We start from the raw sequence: 14,545 nt of genomic DNA, 5'->3' as shown, positions 1-14,545 counted from the left end.
AATCCAGTATGCTTTGGTCGGAGGACGACTCGAACCCTCCATGCAGTTATCATTTGTCAAAATTAGGAAGACAAAAGAACAGGAGAACCTCAAGCCCCAACAACTCCATGGTCCTGTCAGTCAGTATGTCAAGGTCATTTTAGGTATGTTATTTTGATTGATGAAATATAAAAAAATAATTAATTTTGTAACAAAAATCTACTTAAAAATAAGTTGATGAACTTTTTAGAATTTTAATTTTATTTAAAAAATACACCGTTTAACAATTTAGGAAACACACGTATAAAAATCGATGAATAATCTATCTAAAAAGAACGCAGCCTTAGATCTGTTATATATAAATTAACTACGTACACCATGCATTGTGTAATTACAGAACTAAATAGTCAATCAAATATCACGTAGAAATGATTTTGATGCGGTAAGTTTGTTCTGTCGTCCCTTACTTCTCTGAGTCATCGTCTCACCTCTAGTGTGTCCAGACAATAGAAATGCAAATATGGCACTGTCTCTGTTTTATACCATAAGACTTTTCGTCTAAACTCATTTATTGATAAATATATATAATTTATATATATATGTCTAGATTTACCAGTATCTATATAAATCTAAGTCATACTAGAAAATATACCACAAAAGGAATTAGAAACGGTCGGGACTATGATTTTGTCATATTGTTTAAACCACGCATGCCTCATTCAATGAAAGCAAATAATACCTGCTGTTGTTCATTAGGATATCCATTTCCAGGGTTTTTGGGTGAAGGGTTCAATATAAACAGAGTCCATAATAAGATGTCTGTCGAAGGATAATAAGGTTTGTCAAGATTAAGATGTAATTTTTATCAGCAAGTTGGTTCTGATGATTGAAGGTTCGAAATTAATGTATTTTCATTTTCATCGTCTGACGTGGCAATATAAACAAGTGCTAATATCTTAAAGCAATGACATCTAACGTTCATATCTTTTCGCTTATACTTATTCTTATAAGCTAAAGTTTAAATTTTTTACCTTAGATTTGGAATATTTTAAGGTGTTTTCATCGTAGGTTATTTTTTAGTCTTGGCTTTAGATCGCTAAGAACATGTGCATAAAAGTTTTATTCATAAATTATTTTTATTTATAAATATGTCATTTATCGTTTTTTCCTCATGAAAAAGCCAGATGATCATCCATAGGTATTTATACAACATAGGCCACATTCGGCCTGGGGCTAAGTTATCTTAGTTCACTCGTTTTCCGTGTGCACGCTCGTTTTCCGTTTGCGCGCTTCCCAAACTGCTAAACGGTGTATTTTAAAAAAAAATTTATAAAAAAATTGTTTTAAAAATCATATTAATCTATTATATATTTTTAATAATTAATAACTAATTAATCATGTACTAATCTATTACTATTTTTTCCGCAACGGATACCTAACCTACCCTCTCACCCAAAACGAACGCGGGCATAGTTGACTGAGAAATGCAGATAAAATGCACTGCAGTACACCAATCATTTATGTGCTTCACTTGTCCATATGTTTATGGAAGAAATGCATTTTTCCACTTTGTAAAGAAACATTAAAATGTATTTGCCCTCAGATGCTATTGCCAATATTATATCATCGTCTTTTCGCTTATGCTTATAGGTGAAATTTTGAACTTTTAACCTTAAATTTGAAGTTGATTTTTAAGGTTTTTTATCGTAGTTTATTTTTCATTCTTTGTATTTAAATTACTAAGAACATCTATATAAAATCAAATTATTTGTAGTTTGTAAATATGTTTTTTGCACGTGACCCAAACAATCACCCCCTATCCAGTCATTAAACCATCTTAGGATTGAATGAGTCTTGTTCCTCTAAACTTTCCTGTTTAGAATATGAAAGATGCAACCAAAAATGTTAGCTAGAATTCAGTGAATTCTGCCTAATGTAGTACTAAAATCTAAAGGTGTGTTTGGTTACCTGCATCAACCCAAATTTACACCCACACATGCAATGGACGAGTGCTCGGTAGCCTGCATGCCTTCTAGGGCCTAGCTCTGACCATGCAAAATCCTCCCCCCAGCCAGGCTGGGGAGAAACGCTCGGGTTGAGCTTCCCTCCCCGTCCGGGCTGGGCGCGTGCAGCGCGCGGATGGGCGGGTGCAGCTCGCGCATGCGCTGGTGCAAGGCGGACGAGGGGGTGGCGCGTCCCCTCACCTCCATCGCCCCCATTTGCTTCTCCGTCCCCGCACGACTGTCGTCATCTCCGCTGGCCGCCAAATCCCGCACGGCCGCACGCCGTCACCGGCAGCTCCTTGAGCAACGCCAGATCTATCGAGAGGAAGAAGAAGCCGAGCAGTAGTAGGGAGCGACGATGGAGGGGAGAGGAGCGAGCGGCAGTGGAGGGCGGGGGAGCGGGCGGCGGTGAAGGGAGGGGAGTCGGGCCGCGCCGGTGAGGTGACGGCGGAGGACGGGGGAGAGCAGGGGAGAGGGCAGCGGCGGAGGGAGGGGAGTCGGGCAGTGACGGTGAGGCGACGACAGAGGGCGGGAGAGGAGCGAGCAGCGGCGGAGGGCGAGGGAGAGGGTGGCGGTGGAGGGAGGGGAGGCGAGCGACGCCGGTGAGGCGACGGCAAAGGGGGGGAGCGAGCGGCGACGGCGGAGGGAGGGGAGGCGGGCGTGCCGGTGAGCTAGAGGGGAAAGCAAGCTGAGGATGACGATTTTTCTCTGCAATGTGCTACTATTTTTGTTTTCTTTATTTTCTTTATTGTTTGGCACTTAAATTTGTTCCATTTTTTTAATTAATATATGAAATCTAGAGGGTAATCTCTATGCAACCAACCAAATAAAATATATTCCAAACCATATTTCTCATGCAAACAACCAAACACAATCTAATGCTAGTCAGGCCGAACTTATGCATATAAACCAAACACCTACATGTGTGTAGAGATGGCAGTGGGGACCGCGACCCGATGGGTATTTACTCCATAGGGTATAGGTATGAGCTAAATATATTACCCGTGGGTAAGTAATTGGGCCAATACTTTCACCCGATGGGTACGCGGGGTATAGAAACGTTCTTATGATCCCCATACCCGTTTACCCATGGATAATAAATACCCACAAGTTTAAATGCATCTCATGGCCTAATATCAGGTTAGCCTAATTAATTAAAACCATAGGTATTTAAACCATATGAATATGTGATGTCCTAAGTATCTAGCGTTTATGCATATCCTATATGGAAACTGTGATATTTAGATTGTTTTGAACTTTTGCGGGTATATGGATGACCCGACGGGTAAGTTTTACCCAAGCGGGTATTGGATATGGAAAAATTTTCTTACCCGTGACAGGTATGGGTATTTTAATGGTACGAAATTTTACTTGTGGATATAGGTATGGGATAGCAATACCCAATGAGTATTTACCCGTTGCCATCTCTATATGTGTATCCCCTAGCCAGGCCAAACTCAACCTAGATGGAAGAGAGGGGCCAGGCTAGAGACATACGAGCAACAGACCATAAATGGTTGTGCTCCTGCAATTCTTCATACACAGTACGGTAAATATCTCAACATAATTATCCTTACCTGTTAACTACTTTACGTCCACATGTGGTCATGTGCATATCACTATATCATTTTATATAAATGCAGTGACAAGTGACGGAACTAATACCACATCAGGGAGGTGCATTTCACAACATCCAGTTATCCTAAAATAATTAAACAATGAATCGTGCAACATTACGCAGTAAAATTAATCTAATTACTAGAAGTAAAAGTATTCTAATAAGCATTTATTAAGGCCTCAAAACTTATCGGTAGGGTAGCTATGAAACTTTGTACCCAAGCCATTGTTGTGATTCATATACCAACGACAACTATTGAAGTGTCTAACTTCTTGACCAGCTTCCACTCTTTCCACCAGATTTGTGTTGGAGACAGATGTCTGTTATGCAAATGTTCTTTGAAACAGCTTTGCACATGTCATAAACTGTGAGACCAGCAATGGCTACCGCTGTCATTGCTTCCATCTCAACCCCTGTCTTGCCATTGGTTGAAGCTTCTCCTTCTATCATAACACTAGAATCTTCTTCATTAAGAGTAAGGTCAACACGAACATGGGAAATATTAAGGTTATGGCACAATGGTATGAGGTTGCTGGTTTGCTTCGCACCAGTTATTCCAGCAATCTTTGCGACAGTTAGAACATCTCCTTTGGCAATCTGGTTTGATGCTACCAAATCAAATGCCTTCTGGCCTAGCAAGACCCTGCAAGTGGCTACAGCAACTCTTGTGCTGTCGTTTTTGGAGGAGACATCAACCATCTTTGCCTGGCCACTGCTATCAACATGAGTAAGCACTGGTTGTCCACCCCCAGATCCATTAGTGGGTCTTGCTGGTTGCTGAGGAGGAGATGAACCTAAAGGACTGGGTGCAGGAGACTCACCAAACACAGATTCCATTTCCTGGTATTGCAAGTGTTGAGATAATTACTCAGTTATTTGAATGCCAAATAACAAAGGAAACTATTTATGGCAGTGCTGCACAAGACCAAGTTACAGATCTACATGTATATTTTGCTTTTACTTTGTAAATTAAACAAAACAATCAAGATGGCAAGTTCTAAATCACACAAAATTTGTAAAGTAAAACAAAAATGCCATACTGTGAATTATTGAAGGTATAGATAAAAAAATGGAAAGAACTCAAAAGTGCATCAACATACGGTAAGATCTCGACTGTTTTGTTCCTGCTGTTTTGCTGGTTACTTGCAAATTTGATAGGGTATCTTTCTCTTTGTAACTTCAATAGTTTATTGAGTGGTTGAGTGCACAGATAAATCATATGGAGTTTATGCTGGTTCACTTGAAGCTCAAAACTGGACCATCATACCCAGGGGAATATTGATGCAAATTATTTTCATAAGGATAGTCTGCACAAAGCTTTTCACTTCTCCGCGACAAAAAGAAAAGGAGAACGAAATGCTAATGCAAAGGGGGTGATTCTATTGAATAGCAAGCAAAAATGGGGAGCATGTTATCAATTATAGTAACTTGTTAAAAAGAGTACATAAATCACCAGCTTATAGGTCAGGCATATATTAGCACTTATCTGATGAGGTGATAGTTGAGGTATAGATGAGCAATATTGAGTTCAGTTAACAGTTCTATTTCCACTTTCAACAGGTAATATCAATGTGATCTGTATTTAAAATCATATGGTTTCACTGCAAATTGGGGTATCCCAACCCAAAGATATCAAAATGTCAATTACATAAGGATGAGATTACATATATCATATTGAACTCGCGAGCTTCATGTCAGTAACACCAAATGAAAAGAATGCAACGATTTTGTAGTAGATGTTAAACAAGGCATCAAGCCACAAACATACACATTCATGTCAACTAGCTTACTTGAATAGCTTAAAGATCATAGCGACAAAAGGTAACATTTTTAGAGCGGACATAGAAATGAAATCCCTGACCTTGTTGAGCTCCGCTATAGTATCGGAAGGAAACCCAGTAACAAAGCATCTCCAACCATTCTTTCTTGGTACTGTTGGAAGAAGGGAGCGGAAGATGGACATTGTAATCAAGTTAGCCTGCAATGCTTCTGCAAACAAGGAATTGCCAAATGTGTGATTGCGTGAACAGACAACACAGATAAATTTTAGAACATGGCACTCGCTGCATAAACAATGCCGAGATCAGTGCCACTCGAGAAGAGCTCCAGGCTGCAGAAAGAGAAGATGGTGGCAGCAGCAGGACAGGTCGACAGGGGCTCACCGGTAAAATGAAGGTGAGGCATAGATTGAGGAGCACACTCGAGAGGGGATGAACCGACGGGTGCAGATTGCGCACCGAAGAGCCCGCTGCCCCACCTTTCAACTCATCACCACTAGCCCCACCTCCTCGAGCCCCCCTACTGATCTGGAGGCGACGGTGTTGGAGGCGAGGTTGGGAGCGGAGGCGCCAACGGAGGCAGGCCAGAAGCGGAGGCGAGAGAGGAGGCGGGAGCGGCACGGTGGATACGGCTGCAGCAGTTCAACGACGGCTAGGGTTCAGGAGAGGCAGCTGTTAGGATGAGAGGGTGAGAGGGGCCGGTGGGCCCACGTGATAAGCAGAAGGGGACCAAAGTTGATCTGGGTCATTGATTCGAAGACAGGCTGATATGGATCTGAGACGTGAGGATGTAGAAGTGAGGACTGTAGTTGGTGCACTATTTAGTAGACTAGTAATGTGCCCGTGCTAATGCTACAGTGTCAACTATATCAATTGTTAAATTTATTATCATATAAAATGCATTCAGGCTTAAAATCGATCCAAGTTATATATCAAATATTATATTGTAAAGTGCAAATAGTATGATCTGCATATATATTTAGCCTGATACCATCAAATATAATATTTTTATATTGTGAACAAAATGCATCCATATAGAAAAACATAAGCATTCGATAACACCATGGCTAAAATGCCCCTGCTCAATTTAAAAGCATGGCAGCCTGTCCACCTCCAGGCCGAAAGAACGCCCAGCAAAAAAACAAACAGCACCCAGGTGGACAGAGCATCCATTCAGATTATTTGCAAACATTAAAATGCATCCATTCAGCTGATTTGCAAACATTAAAATTAAATCCCAGGCATTCATCATCATATAATAAATAATATTATACATGAATTTGTGTCATCAACGTTAAATTCAGTATAATAAGCGGCAACTAAAGTCATTTCTTACTCCAAAAATTAATTTCTAGGTTCTACCATGCAACTAAACACTAAATTCAGGGAAATGCACTAACTAAAATCGTAGCAGTATACTAACTAATCAAAAAATTTAGAGCACTAAAATTGAAATAGGGCTTACCGGGGGAGGAGAGCTGGCAGCACGACGGCCGGGTACTGCCGCTGCCGGGGGGAGGAGAATTTGCCGGCGCCGCCCCGAGGCGGCGAGCTGGCCACGGCGGTCGGGGATGGCGCGGCTGCAGGGGGGTGGCCGCGGCGACCTGCCGCCGGGCCTGAGGACGCAGCCTGGCCGCGGCTGCAGGGGGAGGCGGCGGCGGCCGGGGGGGCGCTGACGGAGGAGGGGGCGGCGGCCACGGGTCCGGCGGAGGGAGAAGGCAGCGGCGGCCGGGGAAGCCGGCGGCGACCGTGCAGATCGGCGGGGAACTGGGGGAAGGCGGCGTCGGGCGTGGCTGCCTGATGGGAGGACGAGCCGACGCTAGATCTGTCCAGCCAGTAGGCCCAGTACGTCTATTCAGAATAGAAGAGGGTATTTCTGGACATTTCGTGTATTTTTTTGATGAAAAAAAATGAGAATACACCTTTCAATACGGTGAGGTGGTATTTTGTTAAAAATGTTAGATGAAGGGTGATATTTTTACAAAAATACGCTAGAGGGTGATATTTTGTTGAAGACATCTAAATAAAGTGATATACAGTTAAATTTTATATGAAAGCTTTGGGAAAAACTTAACTTGCATTGGGTCAAGCTTTGGGAATCAAGCTACATAGGTTAGGGGGCCGCCGGCCGAGTGTCGCGCCATGCCGCTCCGTCACCGAATTCTGTCGCTTCGCTGCAACGCCCTGCTGCTCTGCCGCTGCTGTGGTGCTGCTATGGACAAGCGCCGTCGCCGCTGCCACAGAGGGGAAGAGTACACGAGTATATTAGGGTTTTGGTATTCTCTCCTGTGATAGGCTATTTGGGCTGGAAAGTGGGAACCTAGGCTTTGAGAGGCCATGAGCGGGGCTCGCCCGAACGAGTAGCACTGGGCCACTGGAGTTTCAAATTTTTGGAAATGAACTTTTGGAAAATATATATAGGTATTATGCCTCGTTAGCTTCCCCCTTGACAACCTCAGATTCTCTCGTTTTTCAAGCGCATGCATTTCGAACTGCTAAACGGTGTATTTTTTGTTAAAATTTTCTATATGAAAGTTGCTTTAAAAATTAAGCTTAATTCATTTTTCTAATTTTTATAATTAATTAATCATATACTAATCTATTACCGTGTTTTCTGTGTCAGATAACAACCTACCTCCCGAACACATTAGTCCACTAAAATAGTTTCCAAGAGTGGGCTTAGGCCCAATTCCGCCCCTGCATGACCCCATATGAGAAGGGCGTGATTGCCAAAGATTTGATTAACATGTATAGTGTATTGTTTTCGCAAGTTGCAATTGCTAACAGTAGATGTGCAATCCAGTTATCATGTCCGACCACTCACCGCTTCAAGCCAAGGCCGTGGCATTCCCGTCTTGGCGATAGACAACAACATGCTAATATGAAAGATATAAAATTATTAGATGTTAATTATAGTTATTTGTGTAATTGTGTTCTTTCCTGGTGTAAAGTTAAATATCTATTTATAAATATGGGATAATGAAAATTTTTACATATAACTTTTTACAAAAACTTATCGTTTAGCAGTTCATAAACCATAAACCGTGCGTAAAAATTAAGAAAAAAGAACTAAAAATAAGCTGACATGAAGAATACAGTTTAAGTACAAACAAGGGAGTTAACCAACACTAAGTAACATTTTGCAAAAAGAACGAATTGTTTAGTAGTTTGGAAAAAAAAGATGCGGGTAAAAACAAGCAAAAAGGTGACGAAAATCCATCAATTTTAAAATCAGAAAAAAAAAGTTTGCATATGCCATCAATCTTCCACGTGCAAACATTGTTGATTAGATGAAATCCATCAATCTCCACCAAACAGGTATGTACCATGTGATGTACCCAATTGAGATAATGTACTCACTATAAAAAAATCCAAAAAGTATAGTTGTGTGATTTTTATGACCAGAGTAGATTTGGTCTAATAGAGAAAAACAGAGTATACATATAGAGTTGAGGTCTTATGGTACATGATCATCCAAGCAAGAATAATAACTCAAGCAGAGTATACTAACCAGTAAGCAATGAGGGAATATTACGAACCAAATTACCAAACAAGAGGGGCAGTTATGTATATCTAATATCTAGATTCTTTTTTAGAGAGAGAGTTCTAATATCTAAACCCTATGCCTCTTAACAAGACTTCTAGTATTGGCATTGAAATGGATTTCTAGCAACGAAGGAACATGCAAACTTGGACTCAAGCTCCTAGAACAGCGCGATAGAAAAATGTGATGAGCCATGCAGAGGCCTGCAGGTCAAGATTTTAATATGCATAATTACCTAATTGGAGTAGAAACTCAGGCAACGTAATAGAAACTCACCAAACCACTAATAGGCATCACAGCGGCGACGGGGATGGGAGGGGTGGCTCACCGTCGGTGGGGATGGCGGGGTGACGACGGGAGTGGCCGGGCGACGGCAACAACAGGGATGGCGACGGCGGCGTCGGGGATGGCACGGTGGAGGGGCTGGCGGCGTGGTGAAGCTGTGGACGGGGCGGTGCGGATCTGCCGCACGGTGATGGGCGGTGTCGCGGATCTGCTGGCACGGGCGGTGCGGTGGATCTGCCGAATCTAGCATGCACTAGTTGGGGTGGCCGTGGTGGCGCAAGTGGTGGGGAGGGGAGGACGGACGGGGTAGATGGGGGGCAGAGGCGGCGCGAGCGGCGTGGAGGGCGGCGACGACGACGACGGTAGCGACGCAGGCGGTAGAGGAGCGGCGGCTCGAGCGGTGTGAAGGCGGCGTGAGGGGCGGAGCGGGGCGAAGGGAAGGGGAGGGCATGTTGCTAGGGTAGACTGGGTGAGGGATGACGCGGACGATCTGAACCATTTGATTTCGAGATAGACTATTATAGAGCGTTGGATCTAAGAGGTGAGGATGTAGAAGTGAGAATTACGGTTGGTGCACTATAGGTAGGGCTGGATAACGAGCTAGCTCGGCTCGGCTCAGCTCGGCTCGGTCCAGCTCGTTAAGATAACGAGCTGGCTCGACTCGGCTCGTTATCGTAACGAGCTAAATACCCAGTTCGGCTCGGCTTGTTATAAAGCTCGAGCTGGCTCGTTAGGCTCGTGAGCCATGCATAAAAAGTTAATATAAATAATTTTTCAATAGGTTATACAAGCAAATTTTTATTTCAAACATGTAAATCATATGAAATTGTATTCAAATATTAAAGTTTGAACCAACAAATCACATGGTGAACCTATGAAGTACTGAACACATGCATTCTATGGTGAAATCAATGAACACCGGTGAATCTTGTGTCTTTGGTCTAGCTTGTTAGGCTCACGAGCAGCTCACGAGCCAGCTCGAGCTGACTCGTTATCTCTAACGAGCTAAAATGCTAGCTCGGCTCGTTAGAAAAATAAAATGAGCCGAGTCGAGTCGAGCCGAGTTTGTCACTAGTCGAGCGAGCTAACAAGCCACGAGCTTTGTATCCACCCCTAACTATAGGGTAGAAAAATAGCACCCGCAATCACCTGTGAGTTAATCTGAACACACACATGTTTATAATTTAAATAATATATATACGTATATAATACAAAATTTAGCGGCGACGACGACGGAGGCAGCGCAGGCGGTGGAGGAGTGGCGATGCGGTGGAGGTGCCGCGGGCGATGTGGAGGCAGCATGAGGGGCGGAGCCAGGCGGCGCTGGGGCAGACGGAAGGGGAGGGCACGTTGCTAGGGTAGATGGGTGAGGGACGACGCGGACAATCCGAGCTCTTGATTTTGAGACAAACTGTTATGTACCGTTGAGCTCTTGATTTTGAGACAAACTATTATGTACCGTTGGATCTAAAAAGTGAGGATATAGAAGTGAGGATAAGACAAACAATCAAATGCTAAAATTAATAACGTTAATAGAAAAAACAGGGAGAGTATTTACCACCAAATTTGCAGCCGTATCATGAATTACCCTCCAATCTGCTAAGCTTTTATTTTCTGTCACCCCACGTGTGAATTGCTCTATTTGTATCTATCCCTCTTTTTTCTCTATTTGTTTTTGTACTTGTTTATTTTTTCTTTCATATGCTACGAATGTTTTGACTCCTTGGAAGTAGTTGGATTAGGTGAAAACCAACCCTCTACATCTAATATGTTCTTCACTTTTAAGTCAAGGTAAAATATGTTAAATCAGGAGTGGTGTCACACCACGACAACCACCTATGGGCATCAAACCGCCAGCCATACCACCCCCACCCCTTGCAAACATCTGCCTCACCGTTCCCCATGCTGCTATGGGTTTGAGCCTAGGGTTTGAAGGCGGGCAGGAAAAGGAGAGGGTGACCCATGGTGAAGGCATCGATAGGCCCCATGGTTCTTAGCGTGCTCGCCTACAAGTGCATTGTAAATTTGACTTGGATTAGAATAAAACCATGTTTGGTGCATTGTAAATTATTACAAACAATCACTAATTTAGAGAAAAAGATATTCTCAGATCTCATATTGACATCCAAATTGAACAACACAGGTAACAATCCTCGGATTCTCGAATTCTTATTCAGATCAAAAGATATAACATGTTCAATTCTCACATTGAAGAACACATAACAATTCTCAGAAATTGCTTCTTCAAAAAAATGTAGCTACATGTTAAGCTTCTCTTTCACACTAACGATGCGCAAGCCTAGGTTGGTCTTGGCCTGCCGTCGGCAACGTGTGGTGGCAGCGGGTGCCTATGCAACCGACGATGATGCAGGATGGAGAGAAGTGCGTTGTGCGGTCAGTGGTGGCCGAAGCAGAGTAGTACGATGAGGCGGTGGCGTTGGTGAGCTCCAGTGACATTCTCGTCAAGGACGAAAAGGGGAAAGTCAGAGTTTAACATGGGGAAGGTGATGTCACGTTAATTTGAAACGAGGGACAATGAGGGCAACAAATTTTGTACTGTAGTTTGGTTGTGGTGACAGGAGAGAAGGCGCAGTGAAAGAGAAGGTAGGGAGGCAATGCTCGGCGGGGGAAGGAGGGTCCTTGAGCTTTGGCTAACTAGAGCTTGTGTGCGTAGGATGTTGACACGTGGGAACTTGTGCATATGCGTGCGACAAATGGACAAGAGGAATTAGTTGTGTGACTTGCGGCTGTTGGCAGGTGACCGAAGATGCTTACGCACGCAAGAGAGAACAAAGCAGAGGATATATGGGCAAGCCTCGTTGGGCCAGAGGAAGGATGGAGGATGGGTAGAGAGATGGGTCGAAGTCTCTTCAGTCCAATTTTGAATATATGTGATTTTTAATTTTTATGGAAAATTTGAGATAGGGTTTTGGTCGTATGAAAATTGAATGGAATTTAGTAGGGGAATCTCCAAGGAGAGATAATTGAAGATACTATGATTTTGAGTGACTTCCAAATAAAAGACAGGTGATGTTTGGATTTGTGGTATTGATCTTGTAATGGAGGATTTAAAGATAGATTTGTTCCAGTCCAACAAAAAGTAATAAAAAGAACCTCGAGGTATCAGTACCTCGCAATACCAAATTGTTTCTGATCGCTGGTTCTCACCGTACACATCCTACTAAACTAGATCCAATGGTAAGGAGTTTTACTCACATCCTTCCTTTTGCACCGCGAGGTACCAGTACCTCGAGGTACTAATATGCCACTTGAGCTATATCCGCCCTATGACCAAACTGGTACCTCGAGGTACCATATAATCGTGATCGTTCGATCTATCATCACCAATAATCGGAATTTTAGTATTAACTTGATCGTGAGTTGGATAGCTTGAGTAAGGATTTTAGTACCTCATAGTACTAGTACCTCGTGGTACAAAAGGAAGGATGAGAGTAAAGCTCAACGGTGGGAGACGATTTGGTACCTCGAGGTACTTTTTGTTGGATCAGAACAAATCTCAGGCTGGTATATTTTACGGTCCATAGCAGGCCATACACTTGACAATTTTTCTATCACATGTAGCGTACGACTCCATCCGTATTTTAATAGATAACGCGTTAAGTTTTTAGCGTATATTTTATCATTCGTCTTATTCAACTATGAGTTATAATTAAAATATACTTGATAATAAATCCAATCACAACGAAGAAAAAATACTAATAGAAGTTTTTTAATTGGGATAGAAGTTTATTAAGAAAAACTGTCAAATGTACCTAGAAAATCAATGACGTCATCTAATAAAAAGAGTATTACCGAATTCCAGAGTACTCCACGTAATTAATTTACTGAGTTCCCATCCAAAAATATTCAAACGTGCTTGCTTACTACATTTATGAAAGGAAACACACACAGCTAAAGCAAAAGGGAAGAAAAGAAAAACGTGCATTAATTTTGGTGCACGCAAGATGGATCCCCCGCTGGCCGGGCTGCAGGAGCAGGATGATCGTCCGTCAGTGGCGCCTGGCGAGCGCGAACGCCGAGAGGGTGATGAGCACGACGAGCAGGATCATGGCGGCGAAGGAGCCGATGAGCGAGCCGGAGATGCGCTCGCAGAAGGAGTCGAACTGCTGGCAGATCGAGAACCAGTTGGCCCGCACGTTGCCCTTGTGCGCCAGGTACACGATCGCCGCGGCCGCCGACGCGCCGGCCGTCAGCAGAGCCAGCATCGCCTGCATATATGCGACGGCACATATATATTTTCCATCACGAAACAGGGAGTAATTTGGAGCAATCAGCAACTAATTAACGTCGTCGATCGTCGACATCGATCGTTTGCTCACCGTGTCGAAGAAGACGAGGAACAGCCGGCTGTACCGCGCCCGGGGCCTGATGATGTGCACGATGGACAGCGGGATGGACAGCACCAGGTACGTGCACACCACCGCGTTCGCCGCCACGAAGAACCTGCACGAGCAAAAGATCCACCAGTTTCTAGCTTTCTGTCTGCGTGCTTGCGGGAGTTGCAGTAGTAACAGGCTAGGGTACGTGAGGATCGGGCTGTGGAGCTGAGCTGAGTGATGTGCCAAGCTTACGTGAAGGACGGGAGGTCGCTGTACTTGGCCTCGAACTGGATGAACTGCGTGAAGAAGGGGAGCGTCTCGTTGGTGGTGCCCATGGCGATGGCGCTACCGACAGTGCCGATGATGGCGATGAACCGGAGGAAGATGTCGACCACCGCGACGGCGCGGTTGACGCCGGCCGCCGCCACCAGGGGCGCCTTCGAGCTCTCCCCGTGCTCCGCCACCGCGTCCTTCGCCATGACACGCGCTCCGAGTAGCAAGCTCCCTCGCTAGCTAGAATGACAGCAACAGCTGCAATATTTGTTGCTAAAGCTCAGTGATCGTTGCAAACTCAGATTACGTGAGGTTGCCTGATTAATTGCTTCTTAATCGCTTGAGAGAACCTGCATGTGGCTCGACCTTCTTATACATGACAGTTTTTTGGAGCTCTCAATAGATAAAGCAGCATTTTTCTGCTAACAACACCAACAGTCTGTTTGGTCAATCACTCGATCATGCAGCAGGGACCAAGGGTGGTGATTTAGGTGGCTTTGACACTTAATTTTGTAACACCTACTAAAGCACACCTTGGCATTGGCTTACTCTGCACCTACTCTTACTTGCTCGAGTGAGGCCACGTGCCAAGTTGCAAAATATTTCTGCTCGAACTAAGGCACAGTACAATGTCGAGGTTCAACCATCTGTTTCTACTTTTGGTACACTCCGAAAGTCTGAAGTCTGAACGTTTGAAGGCTCAAATTCAGGAGATCGTCGTCTGG

The 14,545-nt window shown here is 43.9% G+C and overlaps 2 protein-coding genes across 3 annotated transcripts; both read right to left on the bottom strand.

The window, feature by feature from the left end:
• Nucleotides 1–3,569: 3,569 nt before the first annotated feature.
• LOC102709833 (cyclic pyranopterin monophosphate synthase, mitochondrial) lies at nt 3,570–7,210 on the bottom strand. Of its 2 annotated transcripts, none has more exons than XM_040523722.1 (3): nt 5,763–5,799; nt 5,462–5,589; nt 3,570–4,440 (listed from the first exon to the last, which is right to left on the bottom strand). In XM_040523722.1, exons 1-3 carry the CDS (start codon nt 5,782–5,784, stop codon nt 3,865–3,867), a joined length of 726 nt encoding a protein of 241 aa, XP_040379656.1. In that variant the 5' UTR covers nt 5,785–5,799; the 3' UTR covers nt 3,570–3,864. The 2 variants fall into 2 exon arrangements, with proteins under 2 accessions (XP_040379656.1, XP_040379657.1); XM_040523723.1 differs by lacking the exon at nt 5,763–5,799 and adding an exon at nt 6,844–7,210 and having other exon boundaries at nt 3,571–4,440.
• A 6,007-nt stretch (nt 7,211–13,217) lies between these two features.
• Nucleotides 13,218–14,026, bottom strand: LOC102718893 (casparian strip membrane protein 6). The gene is made up of 3 exons (XM_006665018.1): nt 13,800–14,026; nt 13,548–13,671; nt 13,218–13,436 (listed from the first exon to the last, which is right to left on the bottom strand). Exons 1-3 carry the CDS (start codon nt 14,024–14,026, stop codon nt 13,218–13,220), a joined length of 570 nt encoding a protein of 189 aa, XP_006665081.1.
• Nucleotides 14,027–14,545: the final 519 nt, after the last annotated feature.

Source organism: Oryza brachyantha, chromosome 4, assembly GCF_000231095.2.
Source record: "Oryza brachyantha chromosome 4, ObraRS2, whole genome shotgun sequence".
Classification (NCBI taxonomy): Eukaryota; Viridiplantae; Streptophyta; class Magnoliopsida; order Poales; family Poaceae; genus Oryza; species Oryza brachyantha.
The sequence above is the reverse complement of the archived record's forward strand: the minus strand, read 5'-3'. Positions and strand labels throughout refer to the sequence as shown.

Excerpts from the sequence above, each read along its gene's own strand:
- LOC102709833 (XM_040523722.1), bottom strand. The coding sequence starts at position 5,784 with ATGCCTCACCTTCATTTTACCG. Across the intron at positions 5,590-5,762 it reads GCCTCACCTTCATTTTACCG|AAGCATTGCAGGCTAACTTG; the intron begins GTGAGCCCCTGT and ends CCTTGTTTGCAG. Across the intron at positions 4,441-5,461 it reads CTATAGCGGAGCTCAACAAG|GAAATGGAATCTGTGTTTGG; the intron begins GTCAGGGATTTC and ends TTGCAATACCAG.
- LOC102718893 (XM_006665018.1), bottom strand. The coding sequence starts at position 14,026 with ATGGCGAAGGACGCGGTGGCGGAGCACGGGGAGAGCTCGAAGGCGCCC. Across the intron at positions 13,672-13,799 it reads AGCGACCTCCCGTCCTTCAC|GTTCTTCGTGGCGGCGAACG; the intron begins GTAAGCTTGGCA and ends TTGCTCGTGCAG. Across the intron at positions 13,437-13,547 it reads TCCTCGTCTTCTTCGACACG|GCGATGCTGGCTCTGCTGAC; the intron begins GTGAGCAAACGA and ends GCATATATGCAG.